This window comes from Takifugu flavidus, chromosome 6 (assembly GCF_003711565.1).
Source record: "Takifugu flavidus isolate HTHZ2018 chromosome 6, ASM371156v2, whole genome shotgun sequence".
Taxonomy (NCBI): domain Eukaryota; kingdom Metazoa; phylum Chordata; class Actinopteri; order Tetraodontiformes; family Tetraodontidae; genus Takifugu; species Takifugu flavidus.
In genome coordinates, this window is record NC_079525.1 from 7,847,113 (window position 1) to 7,870,179 (window position 23,067).

General features: G+C 46.5%; 3 protein-coding genes across 6 annotated transcripts; 2 read left to right on the forward strand and 1 right to left on the reverse strand.

Annotated features, from left to right (window-relative positions):
• The first annotated feature begins 988 nt into the window (after positions 1-988).
• On the forward strand, positions 989-4,691 carry LOC130527481 (aspartate aminotransferase, cytoplasmic-like). The gene is made up of 9 exons (XM_057036066.1): positions 989-1,248; positions 2,226-2,407; positions 2,509-2,632; positions 2,702-2,814; positions 2,949-3,053; positions 3,135-3,285; positions 3,357-3,522; positions 3,597-3,739; positions 3,995-4,691. Exons 1-9 carry the CDS (start codon positions 1,140-1,142, stop codon positions 4,132-4,134), a joined length of 1,233 nt encoding a protein of 410 aa, XP_056892046.1. The 5' UTR covers positions 989-1,139; the 3' UTR covers positions 4,135-4,691.
• Positions 4,692-7,744: 3,053 nt separating this feature from the next.
• Positions 7,745-13,519, reverse strand: LOC130527408 (metal transporter CNNM1-like). Of its 3 annotated transcripts, XM_057035877.1 has the most exons (10): positions 11,818-13,505; positions 10,014-10,157; positions 9,787-9,927; positions 9,402-9,571; positions 9,246-9,336; positions 9,045-9,181; positions 8,715-8,976; positions 8,506-8,598; positions 8,261-8,365; positions 7,745-8,028 (listed from the first exon to the last, which is right to left on the reverse strand). In XM_057035877.1, the coding sequence occupies exons 1-10, from the start codon at positions 13,232-13,234 to the stop codon at positions 7,952-7,954; spliced, it is 2,637 nt and encodes an 878-aa protein (XP_056891857.1). In that variant the 5' UTR covers positions 13,235-13,505; the 3' UTR covers positions 7,745-7,951. The 3 variants fall into 3 exon arrangements, with proteins under 3 accessions (XP_056891857.1, XP_056891858.1, XP_056891856.1); XM_057035878.1 differs by having other exon boundaries at positions 7,745-8,365; positions 8,715-8,916; positions 11,818-13,519; XM_057035876.1 differs by having other exon boundaries at positions 7,745-8,365; positions 11,818-13,509.
• A 1,628-nt stretch (positions 13,520-15,147) lies between these two features.
• Positions 15,148-21,322, forward strand: hoga1 (4-hydroxy-2-oxoglutarate aldolase 1). Of its 2 annotated transcripts, none has more exons than XM_057036115.1 (7): positions 15,148-15,659; positions 16,229-16,348; positions 16,885-17,012; positions 17,202-17,336; positions 19,199-19,295; positions 20,620-20,753; positions 21,041-21,322. In XM_057036115.1, the coding sequence occupies exons 1-7, from the start codon at positions 15,446-15,448 to the stop codon at positions 21,188-21,190; spliced, it is 978 nt and encodes a 325-aa protein (XP_056892095.1). In that variant the 5' UTR covers positions 15,148-15,445; the 3' UTR covers positions 21,191-21,322. The 2 variants fall into 2 exon arrangements, with proteins under 2 accessions (XP_056892095.1, XP_056892094.1); XM_057036114.1 differs by having other exon boundaries at positions 15,167-15,659; positions 16,229-16,357.
• Positions 21,323-23,067: the final 1,745 nt, after the last annotated feature.

The window sequence follows — 23,067 nt, forward strand, 5'->3', positions numbered from 1 at the left end:
TGATCATCAAACACACAGGTTCCAGTTTAGTTTCAATAAAGATGATTTCAATAGTATATAATGACCAGTGAACCCAGTCAGATCCCAGATGGTTGACTTCTGATCTTGAAGATGAAAATGAGCTGTGTTGGTTTCATGTCAGAACATTCCTGCATTGGTGTGTGTAAGAGCTTGTTGGTTGTGTGCATGTGCGTGTGTGGTGAAGGGTCGCAATTATCACATTCATCCAGAATACACACCCCTCTCTCTGTAGCCTTGGATGCACAAAACGTCCATCATGTGGACAAATTGACTCAATCATCTTCATAGAACATCAACCTGGACATCCCTTTGAAATCCAAAACTGTTGATGGTTCTGTGGAAAGAGGAGGAGGACTGTGTGTGTGTGTGTGTGTGTGTGTGTGTGTGTGTGTGTGTGTGTGTGTGTTTGTGTGTGTGATAAAACACCCAAGTTGTGTTACAACACAAATTCTAATTGTTCAACTGTTTTTCACTGCATACTCATATACAGCCCCGACTGTAACGTTCCAGCTACAAATATCATTATCTTTTTTATCATTTTTCTTTTGTTGACTTTGTTATTGACTCTTTTACTGATCTTATCTGTGGGAGTGCAGTGCCTCCCTGTGGAGTCTCACTGCTTCTGTACATAGACGAGGGCTGCCAGAGAATGTCACTATTTCATACATACTACTCAACTCAGTATTTCATTATTAAACGCGGTGATTAATCACAGTCGGATACAGTGGATACTCTCACATAAAACCAGTCCGGACTGCACAAACATGATGTCATCATGAAATAAGAGATGCAACAGATCTTTTTAAAATTTGGGTCTGAATTAAAATAGTCTGAAAAGTCTGTGAAATGTTTTGTGTTATTATCGAACTAGAAAACCCGCTAAGGTAAAAAAGACTAATACAGTTTGTGGGATCAGTCAGTTGTTGTCGTCGTCGCCTGGCAGCTCGCGCACATTGGCTCCACCCCTTCGGTAGCTTCCTGTTGGCTGCCTATCAGTCGTTCTGAGCGGTCCCAGTGAAGGTGATCCCGGCCGGTCCAGGCGTCTGTCTCATAAGCCGACACTAGCAACACCTCCACCCGAACATCCTTCAGCTGTCCGGGGATCATCCGCCTCCGTCATGTCCATTTTCAGCGATGTCCCTCAGGCGCCGCCGGTCGCAGTCTTCAAGCTGACGGCTGATTTCCGGGAGGACGACCACCCGCAGAAGGTGAACCTGGGAGTTGGAGGTAAGGTAGAGAGGGGCTACCCGCTAAGGCTAATGCTAAGCTAGCTCGCTGCCTGTCTGTAACTGTAGTTGTGCTACATGCTACATTAGCAGCTCTTTGGTTTGACCTTCAATAGCGACGGAGCTAACATGCTAAATAACAGTTCGCTTGAGCTCCATGACGGCCCTCCACCCTCCCTCTGCGGCTCAGCCACAGAAAAGTTTTCTTGTGACTTTTTCACATTTCACCATTTTAATCCGATTTAGAGGGTCTGAGAGGACGGAACTTAAAGAGCAGCGGTTTGGCTAACTCGGTCCGTGAACGCATCATGTGCTGCTTTTAATTGTTGAACCAAACAGTTGCTGACTTAATATCTTATTGCATTATTCATTTGTAGCTATTATTTAATCCACACATGATTTTCTTCACTCACGAACTGCAGTTAGAATCATTTTTTATGTAATGAGTAATATGTCCTAAGGACAAGTGTGATAGCAGAGGTCATAATACTGTGTAGAAGTATGTATCCAAGTATTCCGGCTTTAGCATGTTCACACACGCATCAGATAAGAGAAGAAGAGCCATGCCCTCAATGCTTTGGTTCCAGACACATTCTGAGAGGTTCTCTAATGTTCCAGAGAGAAATGTGCTCGTGTCCGTCTAAATGACCTCTTTCACATGATCGCATGTCATTTAATCGTGCTCAGGTCATTTAGGACTGACTGACTGACTCAAACATGGACGTGACCATGCTCGAATCCCTCTGGCGGCACCTGGCTGACTAACGGCCTGATATCTGACACCCCTGAGCAGCAGCAGGGGGACGTGTTCAGGGATTAAACACAGGTGTGGAGACACCAGCAGATAATCACAATATCAGTGGAATTATTAACTGGAATTAAACCTGCGCAACGAGCTTGTGTGATTAAACTAATATGTGACATGTTACTGTTGACCCTCCTCATGAATCTGTTATCGTTGCTTTTTGTCCCTTCTAGCTTACCGTACTGATGACTGCCAGCCTTGGGTGCTACCGGTAGTGAAAAAGGTGGAGCAGCTGATTGTGGAGGACTGCAGCCTGAACCATGAGTACCTTCCCATCCTTGGCCTGCCAGAGTTCCGCTCCGCTGCTGCCAAGGTTGCCCTGGGAGACGACAACCCCGCCATCAAGGAGAGCCGGGTAAAGAGGTTATCACGATCGTGTAGATCTGCTTTTCTTGTCATACAAATTTCATGTTTGCAAGCAAAAGTCTTCATGTTCTCCCACGGGTTCTCTCTCAGGTGGGAGGGGTCCAGTCTTTGGGCGGGACTGGAGCATTGAGGATGGGGGCAGAGTTTCTGCGGCGCTGGTACAATGGTGTCAACAACATGACAACCCCCGTCTATGTGTCGGCACCCACCTGGGGTCAGTAAAGGAAAATAACATTTCTGTCAGCCCGAAGGTGCTTTAACTGAATCTTCCTCTTCCTCTCAGAAAACCACAACGGTGTGTTCGCTGATGCTGGTTTTAAAGATATCCGCCCTTATCACTACTGGGATGCTGCTAAAAGGGGTCTGGACATCAGTGGGCTCCTGGATGACCTGGAGGTGCATCAGATTTACGTCCTGTATGATGGTTCATGAAGCAGTGGGTGGTTGGGATGGTGATGGTAGTGATGAAGATGCACATCTTTAGTTTATGGGTGTTGACATTCATCATCTGATGTTTATCTTCTCTACAGAAAGCTTCAGAACACTCCATCTTTGTCCTCCACGCATGTGCACACAACCCCACTGGTACTGACCCAACTCAGGAGGAGTGGAAGAAGATCGCAGAGGTCATGAAGGTACCTCAGGTTCCTCCAGAAGCCAAATCTGCAGCTGTTCCACAGTCTGAACTTTTGCTTACTCATGTTTCCTGACTTCAGAGGAGGAAACTCTTTGTGTTCTTCGACTCGGCTTACCAGGGCTTTGCCTCCGGCAGCCTGGATAAAGATGCCTGGGCAATCCGTTACTTTGTCTCTGAGGGCTTTGAGCTGTTTGTGGCTCAATCCTTCTCCAAGAACTTTGGGCTTTACAGTGAGTACGTCTGGTAGAGAAACAGCCTCGAGGGGCAGGAAAGTAATTGCCCCTCCTGTCTTTGTGGTCAGATGAGAGAGTTGGGAGCCTGACTGTGGTTGCCCATGACAACGAGAACCTGACCCGCATCCTGTCCCAGATGGAGAAGATCGTTAGGACAACTTGGTCCAACCCACCTTCGCAGGGAGCACGCATCGTCAGCAAGACGCTCAATTCTCCCGAGCTCTTTGCTGAATGGTACGGGCTGAACCCGAGACTCCAGGAGGCTCTGACGGTGCAGAAGCATCACTCCTGTTTCCTCCTCTCCACAGGAAGGACAACGTGAAGACCATGGCCGACCGTGTTCTGTTGATGAGGGATCAGCTGAAGGCCAAACTGCAGGAACTGGGCACCCCAGGCACCTGGGACCACATCACCCAGCAGATTGGCATGTTCAGCTTCACAGGCCTGAACCGTGAGTGACCACCTCAGACTCAGGCTGGTGTTGTCCAGTCACCATCACTGTCAATGTCACTGTGTTGGAAGGGAAGTTCTTAAGAGAACGTTTATGGTTTCATTTGAGCTGTGGGGCTATATTATGTCCAGCTGCCTGCAGTCAGTAGGTACTGCTAGTGTCTGGAGGTCAACAACATTAACCTGTTGTTATCTTGATGTCGGTGTCCATGGTGACAGATGCAGGTTTGACATATTCCTGTCGTGTGTCTCACAGCCCAGCAGGTGGCGTACATGATCAAAGAGAAGCACATCTACCTGATGGCCAGTGGACGCATCAACATGTGCGGCTTGACATCCCAAAACATCGACTATGTCGCTCAGTCCATCCACGAGGCGGTTACCAAGGTCCAGTAAAGCCCTGCCCCCGCCACTGATCGTGACCTTGGATTAGTTCAACATCTGCATGGTCAAAGCTGAAGTTGTCATGTCAACAGAGCTTCACACCTGAACGTCTGAAATAGTTCAGCACAAATGTCCCGCTTCGCTGTTAAAGTGTTTTGTCTGTCCTACAACATTTAAGGTTTTATTAAATTCAACATCTGACTGTAACTGAAGTTCAAAACAAAACGTTTTGCTCAAACTTGAATCATTTCAGCCATTTTACTATAGCTGTCCTTCAGAAGATGCTGGCGTCTGATTCTGTTTCTGTCACTGAGCAAACTGCTGAGATACCTCAGGACCACACACATGAACACGCACACAATCAGTCATTTTATGTTGAAATAAAGCTACTGGAGCTCAAACTTCAGGGGAGGTTTCCCTGCCATCATGTGTTTCTGCTGTGTTTGTGCAGCATCTGTCCATGTGCATGTGTATCACACATTCACACTGACACAGAGGATGTGTGTATGTGAGTGTTTTCTCTATGAACTGCTCATGTTTTGCACATTAAAGCTTGTCACTTGTCTGTACTTGAGTTCTTGTGCGCTTGTCAAACCTGGCATTTCAGCCCGTCTCATGTGGACTCATGTATCCCATAATGCACTTCACCTCAGGCAGCAGCAGATCACTTGGGTTTGATATGTTTTTTTTTTCTTTTTAACTAAATGTCAGGTACAGGAGAAATAAACCAGGAAGCACAAAAAGACACATGTTTCTTCTGGAAAAGAAACCAGGACTCACCCAACAGACACTCCTCAGTAGAACTTTGGTGCTCTGGCCCTGAGGGAGAACTTTCTTGGGAGCCTGAAACAGACCCAGATGGACTCCCGAGATCCGGAGCTCCCGATGTTGTCCCAAATATCCTGCTGGTCAAGCTGATTCTGGAGCTGATATTATGTGAGGGAGGCAATGTGTCCTTTCAGGAAGATTCTCTCAACCACAGCATTTCAGAAGCTCTATGGGACTCCAAGTAGGAGATAAAAACATGAGCATTTTTTCAGACCTGACTGAGGAGGTGGCAGAAAGTTTCAGATTTGGTCCAAAGATCATCTCTTCCAGTAGGCTGAATGCCATTGTTTACTATGCCTGCACAATGTTTAAGAAACCTACCAGCAAACATTTTCGATATTCTGCTGGGTTGCTATCAGGTGATGATGCACAGAAGTCACCTTCAGAGAAACCCTTTGAGAGAGTGAAGAAAACCACCTCCAAAGAGGCGAGGAACATCATTTGTCCTTTAGTGGAGGATTTTGCTGACGCAGATGTGGAGGGGATGATATTCAAAACTTCTCAAGAACCTTCAGCTATGAGGACATCACTCGATCCATCTGTAGAGACTGCTCACAAAACGTGATAGAGAAGCTCAAACTGTTTTTTGATAACTGCCTGGCCAGAGCTTGGATGTGCCACCTACTGAAGCAGCTGAGGAACCACCAGCAGCACTTTGCTGCTGGACTAACCTGCTCACAGCTCACAGATGTGGTCAGAACTGAGATCCAGAGTGGACATGAGGAGAGGTGCAATGGCACGACGTTACAGATGAATCCCATTATGTCCACCTACATCAGATTCAAAAACTGGATCTTCAACGTTCTAATGAACTGGTGGGTGAACAGCATGGCCCCAGATTGAGCAGGAGGGTGGAACTGGCCATCCTGGAAGGTGATGCAGAGGCTTCCTCCATAGACAAGATCGAACAGAAGAAATACTCTTGGAGTTGGATCAAGACAAACTCTTAGTGCAGATGTTTGTCCAGAAGATCGTTGACAGCATTTAATGCAAACTCCACATCCCACCTAGTCTTCAATTCCAGGCTGAAGACGTCTGCTTCACTGAGAAGACCTTCAGATATACGAACAAAAGCCGGGACAAGGAGATACAGATGAGGCTGGGCTGTCCTGAAGAGATGTTCTACTTACTCAGCTTTCATTCCTTTCATTGAGGAATGCATCGTCACCATTTTTGTGTCGAGAAACGATGAGAACGTCTGAAAGAAAACGAGCACCATCTGCAAGTTGTTTATTGTTCTTGTCAGCTGGTCCTGCAGAAGTTAGACCCTCTGATCCGTTCAACCTGACAAACTGGAGAGGACCTGTGCTCTTCTGCAGGGACAAAACCTAGAGGAAAGTTTAACTCAATCGTTCATACACGATGTTGCAGAAATAACCTTTGACCTGTGATAGATGCTGATTGGCTGTGATACAGTGCAGCAGTATGACTCAGCAGGTTTTGTTTCCATCACACCCTCCTCTTCATCTTTCCCATTCTTTTTCTCTTCCTCCTCCTCCTTTCCCTCATCCTCCATTCCCTCATGCTTCCCCTGCTCCTCTCCCTGCTTTCCCCCTCCTCCTCCCTCATTCCCTCATCTTCCTCAGTCATTCTTCACATCCTGGTCATTCATCACCTCCTGCTCCTGCAAGGATCCAACCACACAGCTGAGCAGAAATGTGATGTCCTTTTGTTTGTTAAAACCATCCAATCCAACTCCAGAGAGGATTAAAGGCGCAGTCATGTTACACCATCATTGATCGTTACTAAGTTTAATGACACAAACCGAGGTGATGAAAGGCATTATAATCACAACCTTCATTTTGTTTTACAAACAACATTACACTGAAAAAGACAAGTTTACCACTTTTTATTTAAAATGTTTGGAATTTGTACCAGTTCATCAACAACTGGTCCAATTTCCAAACTGTTATTGGTTAAGTATTATTCAGGGTTAATTTATGAACATGTCTGTGTCATAGCCACTGGAGACCTGAATTATGGATTAATTGAGAAAACAGAAATCCAACTACAGTAAAAACTAAACAAGTTTCCCAGAAACAAAGATTAAGTGATAAATCTGAGGTTTGACCATTAATATAAAAAGACTTAATCATTTATTTCAAATATATTATGAAACACTAACATTTGTGTTCCTTAATAAGTTCTTGAGATAAAATATCCCTTCTGTCTTCTGTCATTAAGGCTTCATAAAAACATTAAATAAGCTAAAACCTACATTCAGATTGATGCAGCAGCAGCAGAAACATCTGGTTACATCCTGTGTGAGCAGCTTTGAGGCCTAGAGAGCTGAATTCAGCTAAATCTGAGATCCAACTAGGCCAAAACCGCAACTGGAATAAGGACTTAATATGTAAACATGCAGATCTGAGTCTCCTCAGCTCCAAATCATAGGACAAAAAACAATTTACAACATCAGCAAAGGTAAATATCAAAGAAATCCCAAAATGAAAACAAAAGATGAAGCTCATGTTGGAACTGTTCTATTTATACATTTCACCAAACGATGAATAGAACAGACAATAATGGATAATAAGGCGAGGCCACACACAGAGACCACCTAATAGGGACCAGGACCATGTCACCAGGACCAGGACCAGGTCACCAGGAAGTCACACTGGTCACAGTGTCCCACTTTGGTCCATCTAACTTCATCAGGGCTCCACCTGTGAACATTCTGTTGCACCAGCAAGGAAATAAAAGGACAGAACAGAAGCTAGTTTCAAACACACACACACACACACACACACACACACACACACACACACACACACAACACACACACACACCACACACACACACACACACACACACACACAGATAAAATGGTATCTTCCATCTACCGTATGTTCCTCACAATAGAGTATTCAGATAAAACTCTGATAACTTCATTTGTCCTCACTGCCTGAAGACCCATCTGGGTGTTTGACTCCACACACACACACACACACACACACACACACACACACACACACACACACACGTGCACACACAGACTCTGCTAGGTTTTCACCAGTGGCTTCTCTGAAATCTCTGGGGTTTTCGCTCCATCATGGGACTTTTTCCTCTTCTTGTAGCCTGAGGAGAAACTTTAGATCAGATTCTTATTGTGGTTCCATCACACTCTGCTGTAGTTCTGCGCTCTACATTTATCTGCAGAGTTCTGTAGATCATTTTTTTTAAAAAGTGTCAGTTCAAGAGGCATTTTATGAAATGTGTGTGTGTGTGTGTTTGTGTGTGTGTTTGTGTGTGTGTGAGAGAGAGAGAGAGAGAGAGAGAGACAGAGAGCAAGAGAGAGAGAGAAACTGACTGAGTTTAAGCAGAACTTTTTTGCTGAGTGTGTCCTCTGAGCCATTCAGGGACAAAGTGCTGATGAAGGGAGACCTGTCTGATTCCATGGCAACAGAGGCGGAGTCTGAAAGAGAGAGGGGGAGAGGGAGGGTGGGAGACAGAGGGGGAGAGAGAGGGAGACAGAGGGGGGGGGGGGGTCATAGACAGAGAGGTTAAACAGTGATGGTTTTGGTGATATAGTTCTGGTCTGTGCTGTGGTCGTACTGGTCTCCGGCCCATCCTCTCGGCTGTAAGGAATCTGGTCCATCCCCAGGAACACTGAATCACTGGGGCTCTTCTGGCCATCAGACTTGCTGCCTGCACCCAACAAAAACAACATAAAACCTGCTGCTTCCTCTTAACATGGTAGAAGAGGAGGAGGAAAAAAAGGCTGCTCTGTGATATCACTTCCTGTTTGGTCTGAAGATACTCACGGACGATGCAGTTCTTCTCGTTGAGCAGCGAGGTGCTGTGGGCAACGCAGGACTGCTGCGGTCTGCTCCGAGCTGAGCTGGGCCGGCTGGGCTCTCTGGGTGGGGGTGCCAGGGTGGTGGTGTGACGGGAGCCTGCCGAGGTGTCTGCGGTCTCGGGACTCAGCCTGTTTCCTCCCGTCAGATGGGCGTCCACATCAGGTGTCTGTGGAGAGGTGTCCATCCGTGTGGCTGTGACAGCGTTCTGGTAGTGACTCCGGGTGATCTGGCACACATAGCATTGTGGGTACTTGAGAATGTAAGTGTTGGTGGGATCATTGCAAATGTTCCCACCTTGATGATCTGCAGAGGCGTCAGCTGTCGGACGGAGTAATCTGGCAGGTAAAGGTTCCCGCCTCCATTCAGCTGACCCACACTTCCACCATATGGCACAGACTCGCCACGTTCCCACCCGCTGGGGGAATTCTGGACTATAGAGGACACAGACTCAGTTTGTGTGTTTATGTGTGTGTATCTCTGTGTGTCTGTGTATACCTGTTGGCATGATGGCAGGTACACCAAAGTAGGAGAAAGCTCCGTTTTCAAACTTCAGGGCCTCTTTACCAAACTCCACCTCCACGCGACCCTGAAGAGGTCAAAGGTCACGTCAGACCTGAGCCAATGCCAGTGAGGTGGTACGAAGGCAGCTACCTGCAGCACCAGGATGAAGTGTTCCACAGGCTTGTTCCGTTGGAACAGGAAGTGCTGCTGTGCTCGCTTGTTCTTCTCATCGAACTTGAGCTCCTGGACAACACTAGGATGTTTGATCAGCCTCAGCAGGATCTTCTCAGAGATATAAGAAGGTTTGAATGGTTCCACCTCTGCTGGAGGGAGGAGAGACACTCAGAGAAGCTTCCATTATCTCCACAACTCCCATTAGCATTGTGAAGTGCTTATAGGAGCTCTTTTATTGTTACTCCAGAGTGTGCATGCATATGCGTGTGCATGGAGCATCACTTCCTGTCAGTAAACACGAAGTCCTGATTAGATCCACCCTCATCTGCTCTGATATAGTGAGGTAAAGACCATGCATTACCTGTGGAGAGGAAGCGGTGTGTAGCCAGCAGAAGCTGAGGGGAGATCTTCACCTTCATCTCATTTTCAGACACTTTGAAGATGGAGAAGTCCTGCAGCTTCCGTTCATGGTGAGAAACGCGCCGCTTTGACCGATTATCAGCTGATGGGTCAGACACATGCACATCAGCAGAGTCAGCACCTTCAGGCGGTGTCGGCCCTGTGAGTTTGTGTGGTGCACGTGCTTACTGTACAGGTCTGTCTCATCCAGGATCTCTGACTTGATGATCTCCTCGATGACGTCCTCCAGCGTGACGAGGCCCATCACCTCATAGAAGGGGTCGCCTTCGCCCTCGTTGTTCACCCGCTGCACAATGGCCAGGTGAGATTTACCTGCAGAGGGAGAGTCCAATCAGGTCAAACACCTTAAATCAATGGTTCATCTTAGAATGGCTGGAACCTGCAATGATTACAAGCCCAAAACATCCTCCCCAAAACCTTTAGGCTCAATGTAACGTAAGTTCTCAGGAGTCGTTAGAACTCTTAAATGTTGGAACCAAAAACATGGTGAAATCACTGAGCCAGGACCTCACATGTGTAGGAAAACACCCACAGAAAGAAAAGAGTAAGTCCTCTTTTGTAAGTCCTCAATAGGCTGGCTCCAAGCCAACAGGCTCACTCAGAATCTTTCAACTTCCTGCCCAACACACACACACACACACACACACACACACACACAACACCACACACAACACACACACACACAGAGTTGCATTCACTTTAAATAGGTCAGTGATCCATACAAAACAGGCTGGAGGAGGAGTGCGGCTAACACTCCTTTTCCTCTGGTTACTCTGCAGCAGTTTCTTCTCACTCGTCTCCTCATGATATCAGTTTAAAAGTAAATGTTTTTCTATTTCTGCCAGATAAACATCGATGGTGCAATGCTGTTATCCAAGGTAGTTTTCTCTGTCAACTGGACTGGGTTTCTTCTCTTGAAGACGTTTCGCCTTCTATCCAGAAGGCTTCTTCAGTTCTGAAATCGCTGGGGAGAGAGCTTGAAAATATATAGCCCCTGCTGTTATCATACTCCTCTCCTCTCTCTCCCCTCCTTCTCTCCTCCCCCTCTATCCCTCTCCTCTTCCTCCACCTCCTCTCTCTCTCCTCTTTCTCCCCTCTCCTCCCACTCTCCTCTCCCTCTTTTTCTCCCCTCATTCTCCTCCTCTGTCCATCAGCAGCTTCTTAAATATTCAGCTCCATCTGTTGTCTCCTCCATCTCTGTTTCAGAAGGATTCATCTCAAACTCTTCTAATTTCTAATGTTTGGCTGTTTTAAAGCTGCAGTGATGTTTAAGCTGTTGATAAACCTGAATTCTTCCTCCTTGTTATGACCCTTATGATATTTCTGAGCGGCGGTCCTCTGCAGAGGGGCAGAGCCTCTTTCTGCTGCACTGGTCAGCAGAGGTCATTCCACACAGGTTTTTGGAAACTGTCTCCAGCTTCTTGTTCCATCATCATGTCCACCTGTCTTGTTTGGTTTTTGTGATAATTGTATTTCTTGGTTATGTCAGTTTCCTGTTTCAAGGTGTCCTCCTCACTCTGTCTTGCTGCTCCGACCCTGAACGAACCTGCTGATGCTGCAGAATCAAACACAGCAGAGGCGGAGTCAGTAGGGAGGCCGGTGATTGGCTGCACTCTCACCTCAGAGCTACAGGCAGCTTGTTGTTCAGCAGCAGGTCTGAAAATGATCATGTGACAATGATGAGGGGCTGACGAAGGCTTCTGTCACTGGTTTCAGACCAATAACTGATAAAAATTGCTGTTTCCATTAAAGAAAACTGGAGCCAGAAAAGTGGTTACAAATTCAGAAAAATTGCACTGGCTCAAAGGAGAGTAAATTAACGGGCTAAACTCGGACAGATAGGATAAACAGACTGGTTCTACTGGGATGAATGGGTTATTTTTTATCAGAAGAATTTCAGCATAACATTTAGATATCTAATATAAAGTTTGGTTGCGGTCTCTCTCTCTCTCTCACACTCACACACACACACCTTTCTTGAACTCCTCCAGCATGGCGTCCAGTTTGGTGTCGCTGAAGACGCAGTGCAGTGGGTGTTTGTAGAACTGCGTGATGGTCTTGAGAGGGGTGCAGTCGTCGGGGTCTACAAAGGCGAGGTCCTTCACGAACAGGATGTCCACAATGTTGGAGCGCTCAATCTCGAACACGGGAATCCTCGTGTATCCGCTCTGCATGATCTCCGTCATAGTGTTAAAGTCCAGCACGGCGTCCGCGGCCAGCATGAAGCAGTCTGTGAGCGGCGTCAGGACATCCTCCACGGTCTTGGTGCGCAGCTCCAATGCGCCCTGGATGATGTTGAGCTCCTCTTTGACTAGGTCGTGGTAAGGATCAGTCACCCGCAGCATCTCCAGGAGTTTCTCTCTGGTGTAGAAATTGGAGATTTCTTGATTGAGGATCAGATCCAACAGCTTACTGATTGGGTAAGAGATTGGAAAGGACAACACCATTAGGAGACGCGTCACCCAGATGGTTTTGGCAGCGATGGCCAGGCCGTGACGGGACGCCACAGAGTGCGGGAGGATCTCCCCTATGAAGAAGATGCCGAAGGCGCAGATGACCGTGGACAGCCAGGTCATTCCCAGGATCTGGCACATCCACACCGCCAGCGACGCGTTGATGATGGCAGTTCCCAGCAGTAAAGTACACAGGACGTAGTTTCCGTGCCGGCGCACAGACTCAATTTTACGCGCGTACTTTTGCTCCTTGTCGGTGCCACTGTTCTGCAGCACCTGCAGCTCCACCGGGTCCAGCGCCAGCAGGCTCAGGTTCAGCCCGCTGAACAGAGCCGACAGCCCGAGCAGCAGAACCGAGACCAGAACCTGCAGCCACAGCTCCGGGACAGCCGGTTGCTCCGCCACGGCCACCCAGAAATCCCGCGTCCGGAAGTGTTCCCATTTGGAGCCGTCGAAGGCGCACATGGAGTAGTACTTTATCTTCTCTCCCCTCCGCAGGTTCTTGGCCAGAAACTCCACCAACACCGAATTCTGACTGGATGCGGACTTGAACGAGCCTAAAACCTCGATGTCGGACGTCCTGGCGTTCTTGTCCACGCACATGTTCCGTTTGGGGTGAACTTGCCCCTCTCTCCCGGGAGCTGGCTCTTCGATGAATGCGATCCAGGGCGCGGCGTTGTTGGCGCGAGTCCCCGCGGTGCGGTTCAACTTCTTCGTAGAGGTGGAGTAGTAAACCCGCAGCATGAAGCGCGTCCCCTCCGCGGCTTTCAGCACCCCGTTCTCCACGGACAGCTCCGCCCCGGTCTCCTCCGGCCGGAAGCCCAGCAAGCCGAGAGCCGGAGCGGGCAGCAGGGTGCAGGCGGTCAGGAGCGGCAGCAGCAGGCGGCATAGAAACGATGCACACCCGCTCCGCGCGGTCCCGTCCTCCGCAGCCATGATGCGTGTGAGGCTCAGCCCAGGGTTCCTGGGTCACGTGGTTCTGCGTGGTTCCGGCCGATGTGGGAGAAGGAGGGACCCAAAACGATTCAGCGATGATAAAGGCGTTGATAGAGAGAGAGGAGAGGAGAGAGGGGGAAGGAGAGAGGAGAGGAGAGAGGGAGGAAGGAGAGAGGGAGGAAGAAAAGAGAAGAGAGACGAGGAGAGAGGGAGGAAGGAGAGAGGAGAGGGGGAGAAGAGAGAGGTAGGAAGGACAGAAGAGAGGGAGGAAGGAGAGAAGAGAGAGAGGAGGGGGAGAAGGTGAGAGGGAGGAGAGGGGGAGATATGATGTAACGTTCTAAAAATAACCTACAGCTATCTGTAATGATCCTGCAGTTTGTCATTTCTTTGATGAATCATGTTGAATTTGATGCATTTTTGAGCATCTGTTCTTTTGCCATAGTAACCCTGATTGTGTAAAAACATTTGTGCCCAAATGGAGAACATTAGGAGATAATGTGGAATAAAAAGACTAGATTAACTCGAATGTCAGAAACAAAATCACCATTCTAATCTTTGATTTAAAATATTTCAACAAAAATGAAAAACATTTATAGACTGCTGGCCCTGACCCATTTAATAAGAAAAATGAAAGTTCCTGACGTAACTACCTTGGACATTCTCCACCTGTCCACTAGATGGCAATGACCACAGTCACATGAGTCACCTTTTCACCCACGTACTACATGTCATCTGTGAACTGTCGGCAGACTCCCAATCTCATAACCTGCACACGTCGGTTAACATATAGAGACAAAGAAAAGTCACAGGTTTACCCCAAATTAATGTGTTTGGGAGGAGTACAAAGGTAGGACCCGGAGAAGGGGCACCAGCGCCCCTGTAATTTCTAATTTCTCCACGAGATAGCAGTGTTGTAAAGGCTAACGGAGGCCTGATTTGATCTGGAACTTTAAAGGATCTCAAATAAACCTTGATAAAATCTGCTTTGTCCTCCTAACCCTAACCCTCCTTTGTCTGATTTGTCCAGTAGACAAATCAGATTTGCACCGAATCCCTTGGAGATATGTATAAAATACGACGTTTTTTATTTTATAGTGTTAAATATATATAAGGTATTGAAAACAAGTACTATAAAACGGTAATTTAAATGCAAAGCACTTTCTGACAACAGCCAATAATCTTTTAAACAAGCAGTTTTTCAGGGGTGGGGAACCTTTCTGCAAAAAAAAGACGAAAAAAAAAGTCTATAACCACTGTGTTACTAAGTCTCATGATTGCTGCATTTGAATTTGAATTATTTATTTAGCACACATGCATATAAAATCACCCAAAAAAAATAGAATAAAATGACAAACAAGTAAAATATGTTTACATCATCATACAAAACAATAAAAAAAAGAGGTGCAGAGTTGAGGCAAGAGACCCATAAGGGCCTGTTCGAGGCCTCTACTCACAAAAACTGCAATACAACAAGATAATCAAGAAAATAAATGAAAAGAAAGAAAGATAAAGACAATAATAATAACAAGAAAGCACTCGGAGAGCGCAGACCTCCGCCAAGCGCAACAATTCCTGGGATATTGTGATTTCCATCATAACTATTAGTCCCACATATACTTTGACTACATATTTAGATTCCTTGACCATAAAAACATACCGTTAGCCATGATAGAGGACCCCATTGTCCATCCTTGAGTCACATTTCATGGAGTTTGGTCAATAATTAACCGAGATATTGAGAAACAAAATTTTTGGCCCCATTTACCACAATGTTAACAAAAATTTCAAAGTGATCCAGAATCCAGGATTTCTTCCGGATCACCCCCAAAATGAAATCAGTTCATCCATTTCACATTTCGTGAAAAGCTGTAGTAGCATTGTTAAATGATTGCTACTAAACAGGTTTTCACGTTAAGACAGAGTGACTAAACTAGACACTGAAACCGTCTTTAGAGCTTTGTTTACTTTTCCTGCCTGCTTATTATTCAGTAACTTAACCAGCACTAAAGTTCAACTTGACGTTTTCTATTTAATTATATTTCATGCAGGATGGTGAAATTCACATGGTCAGAAAACCTAACCACGTGACCGACCGGTCCAATCAGGCGTGTTTCTGATGTGAATCTTCATGGTCGGGTCGGTTAAGAGGGCAGTTATTCATTAACTGGGAGCTTTTATTGGGAGTTGCGCAACGAGTACAACCGCTTCACGATGTTGCTCAGCCGGTCATGGAGAGCTGTGAGCGTCTTACTGTCCGAAGGCCTCAGTCCGGCCTGGAAACAGACCCGGAACCACGCAGCCGCTGCCCGTTTGGACCTGAGGGGAATCTATCCGCCGATTGCCACCCCGTTTACCCCTCAGGAAGATGTGGACTTCCAGAAACTGGAGGAAAACCTGCAGAAATACGCAAAGATTCCATTCCGAGGTGAGTTCCGACACCGCCCCACCTGCAATAAAACTCAATCATCACAAACGTCCAAAGTGTGCGTGAAAGCAGACCACGTGGTACGTGTAGCTCAGCGGAGCTTTAGGAATCACACGAAGAAAAAATTAACAGCGGACTCAAGTTCTTTTCCGCCACCTAGCGGCGCCTGGTTGGTACAGCACTGCTGGTCCCCTGTCTCAGTGTCACCAGTTCGTTACTGGTTAATGTAGACACAGACTCAGCCACAAGCACAATATTACTCTTACAGAAATAAGTACAAGACGATTTATACTATATTTTTTCTAATTAATAATAATGATACCACCTTTTTGACTGGAAATTTCTTCAATATTGTCTTAATGTTACTGTTCTTCATGTATTTTAAGAACAAAATTTATATTTGCAACAAACAGCTGAGAGAATATCGAAATGAATAAAACCAAGAATGTATTTGTTTTTATCTGTCTCTCTTGTTCTGTGCAGAAACTAAATAAAAGTTGTATTAAAGTGAAATTCTGATTTGAGTTGGACACAGAAGGGAACAGAAACCAAAGTCTTCCCCGCTGCAGGTTTGGTGGTTCAGGGCTCGAATGGAGAGTACCCGTTCCTGACAGAGGAGGAGCGGGTGGAGGTGGTGAAGGCAGTCAGGCGCTCGCTGCCTGCGGACAAACTACTGATGGCCGGATCAGGTTGTGAATGTAGGTCTGTGTGTTTGTGTGTGAGAAAGAGCAGAACAGTCTTTTAAATGGATATCTCAGGCCAGGAGGACGTCCAGCTTTAATCCCAACATCAAATGTTTAGTGGAAATAAAAACATGTTTGAAGTTTTTCCATTTGTTGCACTAAAGCTGGGGGTGTGGTCAGTTTATCAGTCCTCAGAATGTGTTTCTTTATGTGCTGAGAGAGAAGAAAGGAAGTCATCCTTTCACAGATGACAGAAAACCTGTGCACATCTTTCAGTCAGTATATATTTACTGTTAGATATTAATCAGGTTCCTCAAGAGGACTTTAAATTCCAAGGTTTCATCTGACGCGCCTCTCTCATCCTTCCCTCAGTCTGTGTGTAATTGAGGGTCGAGGCTGGTTAGGCTGCAGTTAAAAGGGAAAGAAGTGATGAGACCTTGTGAGGCTGCTCTCCTGTTCTTTCAAACACGAGCTGGTCTTTAGAACCTGAGCTCACTCAGAGATGAACACTAACGTGGCGCCTGTCTCTGTCCTGTGTGCAGCCACTAAAGCCACCATCCAGCTCACACAGAAGATGGCTGCTGCTGGCGCCGACGCCGTACTGGTGGTCACACCCTGCTTCTACAAGGGAAAGATGAACAGTCCAGCTCTGGTGCAGCACTTCACCAAGGTGGGTCAGGCACAGCTGCACATTTGTACACAGTATGGCAGGTGTGTCACACCTGTGTGACATGCAACAGTTGCAGCAACATTCGTACCATTAGGCTGGTCCAGGCTTGACTGGTATTTGACTTTAGCAAGGAGCATCAGTGGAAATGTGAAGGTGGACCAGTCTGACTCACTTGTGTCTCACGCACAGGTGGCGGACAACAGCCCTGTGCCAGTGGTCCTGTACAGCGTACCGGCTAACACGGGTCTGGAGCTGCCACTGGACGCTGTGATGGGGCTGTCTGAGCACCCCAACATCCTGGGCCTGAAGGACAGCGGAGGAGACGTAAGAGATGCTCATCAAAAACCACATGACACAACCAGTGAGGGATTGGTTGACCTGTGTGGTGACTTAACCAGTGAGTGACTGGTTGAATGACTGGTGTGGTAACTCAACCAGTGAGGGACTGGTTGACCTGTGTGGTGACTTAACCAGTGAGTGACTGGTTGAATGACTGGTGTGGTAACTCAACCAGTGAGTGACTGGTTGAATGACTGGTGTGGTGACTCAAACAGTGTCAGACTGGTTTCAAAAAAGCCGTTGAAGAAGCAAAAACTCAGCAACTTGCTGAACTGGAACACCTTTAATCTGTGTGGGAGGAAGTGAGACAAGTTGCAAATGGATTTCTGATTTAGGAAATAACACGTTTGTCCACCGGCGGAGAGACGTAAACGTGGGCGTAGTCGAAGAGCAGAGCAGCCCCGCTCGACTGTGGGCGGGCAGAGGCCAAACAAAGAAAACAAGGGGTGAGGGGTCAATTTCAGGGACATGGGAAAGTTGCTGAAAGATGGTTCAAAACTTTATCACAACAGCCATGAATGTGAGTCTGGCTGGAATAGACTTAAAACGGAGTCACGGGGATGAAAATCACAGGTTTTATCAGGGGGTTGTTCTGCAGCTTCTCGGATGAGCTGAGCGGTCAAATGGAAAATCCTTTTTCCTGCTGTTTGTAGCTGCTGCCTGATTGTGTAACCAGACCTGAAACTGAAAATTAATTGAGGATGTAGCCGTTAGCGTATTTATCGTGTGTGAGTAGATTAATGGTACAAATGATGAAGGAATACGAGACAGCGGTTATAACGCCAGCATGCCGCCAGGTGTCACTGTTGATGCAGAAAATGAACCTTTGAACCCATTTCTGTGAAGAAGTGGTCCTCTGAACGTGTTTCCCTCGAGCATGCATTCATTAAAATGTTGTAATACTGATATTTTCGACCAATTTCAAGTTTCCCAGACTGATTTCCAGAGAAGCCAGAGATAACCAGAGAAGACAGACGTAATCTGCACTAAAATAATGCAGCAAATCCATTTTTGTTCCTTAATGACTCTCTGCAGTCTAAAGACAACCAGCAGGTACAAGTTTGGTTCTGCTTTTATTAACATCGGGGCTCAATTGCTGGTTTTATATCCTCTGACGAGACTCTGAAACGGAGTGACCTAGGGTATTGCCTGATGAATGTGGCTCAACACACTAACAACACTCGAAGAGGAAAAAGTAAAGTGTTTTTCCATCATTCTTCTGTGACTCTCACTTTTATTTTCCCACTGGGGAATCCTGGACTGTAGGGTTCTGGAGCTTTTAGGTGACCAGCAGGAGTGCCGATAACCTGATTATGTGACTGATCAATTATAGTCCTCCAGGTTTGAGGGTGTGTTTGGGTGGGGGTGTCTGAGTGACACCCGGCAGTTTAAAAATAACTCCTCTGTGTTGAAGAAGCCAAGGCTGCAGCTTCTCCCTGTGGACTGGTGTTAAATCTCCCTTTGAACCTCTCAGGTTTATTTGGATTCTCTTCTCCATATCTGGATTGACAAGAGAATTAAGAGGCAAAATAAAAAAGGGGGTGGGCTCATCAATTATTCATGAATCCCCTCTCCTCTTTTGAAGTCAATTCATCCTTTTTCCTCACTTGGGACTTCTTTTTTCTCTCCTGTTCGGGATCTTCGGCTGTCCCCTCCTCCAAAATCTGGCATCGTGTGAAGATTCTCCTCCGTTTGAGCGATTTGTTTACGTTGTGAGATGTTGGCTTTGTCCCTCCTAACCGAGCCTCCTGGGATTTAAAAGAAAGAAAAAAAAGACCAATATTAGCATTGACAGCCAGGAGGGAGGATGACAGTCAGACCTTCTCTCTGCTTCTTCTCTTCCTCAGATCACACAGATCGGCCTGATTGTTCACAAAACCAAGACACAGGATTTCCAGGTATTGGCGGGCTCAGCGGGATTCCTCATGGCGGCCTATAGCGTTGGTAAGAATCCTTAAATGTGTTCCTGATGCACGGTTTTCCTGTTCTGTTCCTGTGAAAAAACCTGAACCGCTGCCTGGGCATCACTTTGATAACCTGTAACTTCCTGCCTGAACCAGGTTCTTGGTGACTGATTTTGGTGGTTTGGGGGAGTGGCCAAAGGAGGTCACAACATCCTATCACAGGTGCAGGGAAACGTTCTGCTCACATGGACCTCAGCACTAAATTCTGTTCTTTTGTGTTATACATTTACATTTTTGACATATTCATAACTAAATCTCTGGACTTTTAGTGTGAGCCTGAGATTAAGATTAGAAATGTGGCCTCCTGGAATGGTGGCGGCTACGTGTCCAAATTTAAATCTAATTGGACCGATGGCCACCCATCAGCACCAGTTTTATTCCTGAGTAGATTAAATGGGCAGAAATAAATTGAAGCAGCCATAACTTTTCCTACTGGTTTGTGGAGAAGAGGGAGGAGGCAGAGCCATATAAGATTAAGATGTACTTTATTCATCCCCCGTGGGGAAATTGAATTATAGTAGCAACAGAATAAATAAATACAGATAGGATTAGAACGTTATAAGCATATATACAGCATATATTATAAGCATATATATATACAATATATACATATTATAATATATACATATTATAAGCATATATACATAAATATAGAATAAAATAGAAATAAAATTACAACATGAACATTACACAGTTATTGTTATTGGCTGGGTTTGGATGAGTTAAACAGTCTGATGGCGGACGGCAGGAAGGACTTCCTGTACCATTCCTTAGAGCAGCGAGGCTGCAGGAGTCTGCTGCTGAAGCTGCTTCTCAGTTTGTTCACTGTTATGGAGGGGGTGGGAGGGACTGTCCATGATTGTCCGCAGTTTCAAGACTATCAAGATGCTGCTAGACATAAGCGCCGTCAGGTCAGTGAAACAAACTGCAGGCAAAATCTGCAGACTACAATGCCGGGGCCACGACGGAGGCTGTGGGCAGAAACGCCCACCATGGATGCCTGTATTGGAGATCAGTAGTGAAACCACGCTCGTGGTTGTCTAGATGTCCAGCGACCTCACGGGTCATCAGCTGATCACAAACTCTGAGAGTTCATGCACATGCCAAAACCCTGAAAACTCCTGATGACAACCTGAGCAGGTTACACAAACATCAGGGTGCTCCTTTGTTTGACATCAAGCTTGCGTTAGCATTTAGCTTAGCAAAGAGCTGTGGTGGGGCAGAAGGTCAGAGGGTCAAGTCTGTGAATATATGTTGCCCAATGAGTTTTTCACGTGGTTTTACACTGTCGCCTGCATATTCAGGTGCTGTTGGTGGGGTGTGTGCCCTGGCTAATGTTCTGGGCCGGGAGGTGTGTGAGCTGGAGCATCTGTGTGTGTCAGGTCGTTTGGAGGAAGCCAGAGCCCTGCAGCAACGCCTCATCGAACCCAACGCGGCCGTGAGTAGCATCTGCTGCACCGAGGACTTTGATCCTCCGCTCACACAGGTTTATCACACCTGGACTACATCACCCAGTTCTCGTCCACCGTGATGACATCCCTTGCCAACTAAAATACAGAAGAGAACAAAGAAACACTTATTATTTCAATATCAACTTTTTTGGAATTGAAAATAAAGCAACAGTTGGTGTCAAATGACAAAGAACCAACATTGATCACCTGTAATCACGCCTGCTCTTATTGATAAAGCTGCGAAACCGCTCTGACTGCAGTGCTGTGTTGCTAGGTGACCAGAAAGTTGGGAGTGCCTGCCCTCAAGCAGGCAATGGAGTGGTTTGGTTTCCACGGCGGCGCCTGTCGATCTCCTCTGCAGCCACTCACAGAGGCTGAGACCCAGCAGCTGAGGAGGGACTTCTGCTCCAATGGCTGGCTGTGAGACGTGCATTTGTGCGTGTGTGTGAGTGAGTGAGTGAGAGAGAGACACACACACACCTGGAAACCAGTCATTGTTACAATGGGGGGCAAATGAAGCTGCTGCACTATCAAATAAAATCAATCAATCAATCAATCAATCTTTATTTATATAGCATCTTTCACTATCAAAATTGTTTCAAGGAGCTTTACATAATCCCAGGGCCTAACCCCAGACAAGTAACAGTGGCAAGGAAAAACTCTCCTTTAACAGGAAGAAACCTTGAGCAGGACCAGGCTCATGTAGGGGGACTCTCCTGCTGATGTCTGGCTGGGTAGAGAGAGAGGAGAGGGGGGAGGACAGGTAGAGGAGAGAATAGGTAGGAGAGGAGAGGACATACCCTGATCACTGGATCAAAGCAAACAACTGTCCAATGTCACTGTTGGATCTACACTCATTTCTCCATTCTGGGAACTTTTTGACTGTTCAGACTAAACGACTGGAGGAGAAAGACAGCACAGGGTTCTGATCTAATTGTGAGTGTGGCTCCGCCCCCCCCCAGCAGATTTAATCAGTGTGACAGAACAGGGTGTCACACTCACTTTGCAGGAGAAACATGTGCCAGAGATGTGTAGATGTGGAAAACGTTAAGAGCTGTAATTACTGTGGTAATTAAAGCCAACTGCTGCAGGTAGCCATGGCGATGACAGCCACCAGCTTTTTTTATACCCAACATTTCCTTTGATCCAACCGAGACTCCAATTAGCACCTTTTTAACAGGAGATCTTTTTAAAACTTTCTGGATAGAAAGAAAAAAAAAGTGATGCTTTGTGTTTGTGATGGGGGAGGGGAGGGGGATGTCGTGCTGATACACCCATAGTCCAAACTGCAGTTTTACATCTTCAACATAGTGGGAGTCAATGATTGTTCGGGTTCTGTCTGTGATGGATCCTCCTCTGCAGGATCGCTGTGGGTTTGAGGAAGTTCAACCTCTCCAACACCCCCATGAACAACTCCAGGATGTCCACATGGAAGCACACAGGTGGACAACAAAGCAGATGGTTTTGGTGGGCTGGATTTGGTGGTGCATGTGAAGACCAGCAGGTCCACAAGCAGGTCTAGAAAGTCCGAAGCTTCAGATGGTTCCTTTTCCACTGCAATATACTGGTTGCTATAGCAATGTTAGGAGAAGCTGCTGAGGTAGGACAGCATGCAAGTTCGCTGAGAGGAATATGCTAAACAATGACATGTGAAACATCCCAATCAGATGTATTTCCCCATCCAAACCCTCATTCATCTTCCTTTTTAATATAAAGCTGAGCACAAGCTGTTGCAAAAATGCTTCAAATATTCAAAATTGAGGCTTTGCAGATTTTTTTTCTTATTACCTTTATGATATTAAAATTTTTGGGCCATTTTGAATACTCCAGGATGAACGTTTTTAATGGATGGTTACAGTTCTTCTCCATAACCACTAGAAGGCGACGCGCCCCACTGTCCCTCGGCCCCGCTAATGGCATTCCTTTGATCCCAGTAGGAGGTTGTGGAACCCGGGGGGCGGTTTCTCTTCTGACTCGTAGGGGGACCAAATGGCGACTCAGCAAAAGATGCCCTCAGCTGCAGTGTCACACTGAGGAGAGGAGACATTAAATGAAGAACACACACACTCACTCACAGACACACAGTGTGATGATGTTTTACTGCATCAACTGCATCCAACATTCATACATTCATCGTCCCTCCACACCTGACAGTTTGTCATCTGTCTCCTCCCTCCATCCTCCCTCTCCCTCCATCACAGCCCTGCAGCCATGTGCTGACCTCTCTGTGTAGTGTAGCATATAATGCTCCATCCCTCTCTGTCTTGCCTCTCTGTGGATTAAAAGTGAGCTTTAAACATT

Excerpts from the sequence above, each read along its gene's own strand:
- LOC130527481 (XM_057036066.1), top strand. The coding sequence starts at position 1,140 with ATGTCCATTTTCAGCGATGTCCCTCAGGCGCCGCCGGTCGCAGTCTTC. Across the intron at positions 2,408-2,508 it reads CCGCCATCAAGGAGAGCCGG|GTGGGAGGGGTCCAGTCTTT; the intron begins GTAAAGAGGTTA and ends GTTCTCTCTCAG. Across the intron at positions 2,633-2,701 it reads TGTGTCGGCACCCACCTGGG|AAAACCACAACGGTGTGTTC; the intron begins GTCAGTAAAGGA and ends TCTTCCTCTCAG.
- LOC130527408 (XM_057035876.1), bottom strand. The coding sequence starts at position 13,234 with ATGGCTGCGGAGGACGGGACCGCGCGGAGCGGGTGTGCATCGTTTCTA. Across the intron at positions 9,572-9,786 it reads ACACCGCTTCCTCTCCACAG|AGGTGGAACCATTCAAACCT; the intron begins GTAATGCATGGT and ends TCCCTCCAGCAG. Across the intron at positions 9,337-9,401 it reads ACTTCATCCTGGTGCTGCAG|GGTCGCGTGGAGGTGGAGTT; the intron begins GTAGCTGCCTTC and ends TGACCTCTTCAG.
- hoga1 (XM_057036114.1), top strand. The coding sequence starts at position 15,446 with ATGTTGCTCAGCCGGTCATGGAGAGCTGTGAGCGTCTTACTGTCCGAA. Across the intron at positions 16,358-16,884 it reads GGCCGGATCAGGTTGTGAAT|CCACTAAAGCCACCATCCAG; the intron begins GTAGGTCTGTGT and ends TCCTGTGTGCAG. Across the intron at positions 19,296-20,619 it reads CATGGCGGCCTATAGCGTTG|GTGCTGTTGGTGGGGTGTGT; the intron begins GTAAGAATCCTT and ends CTGCATATTCAG.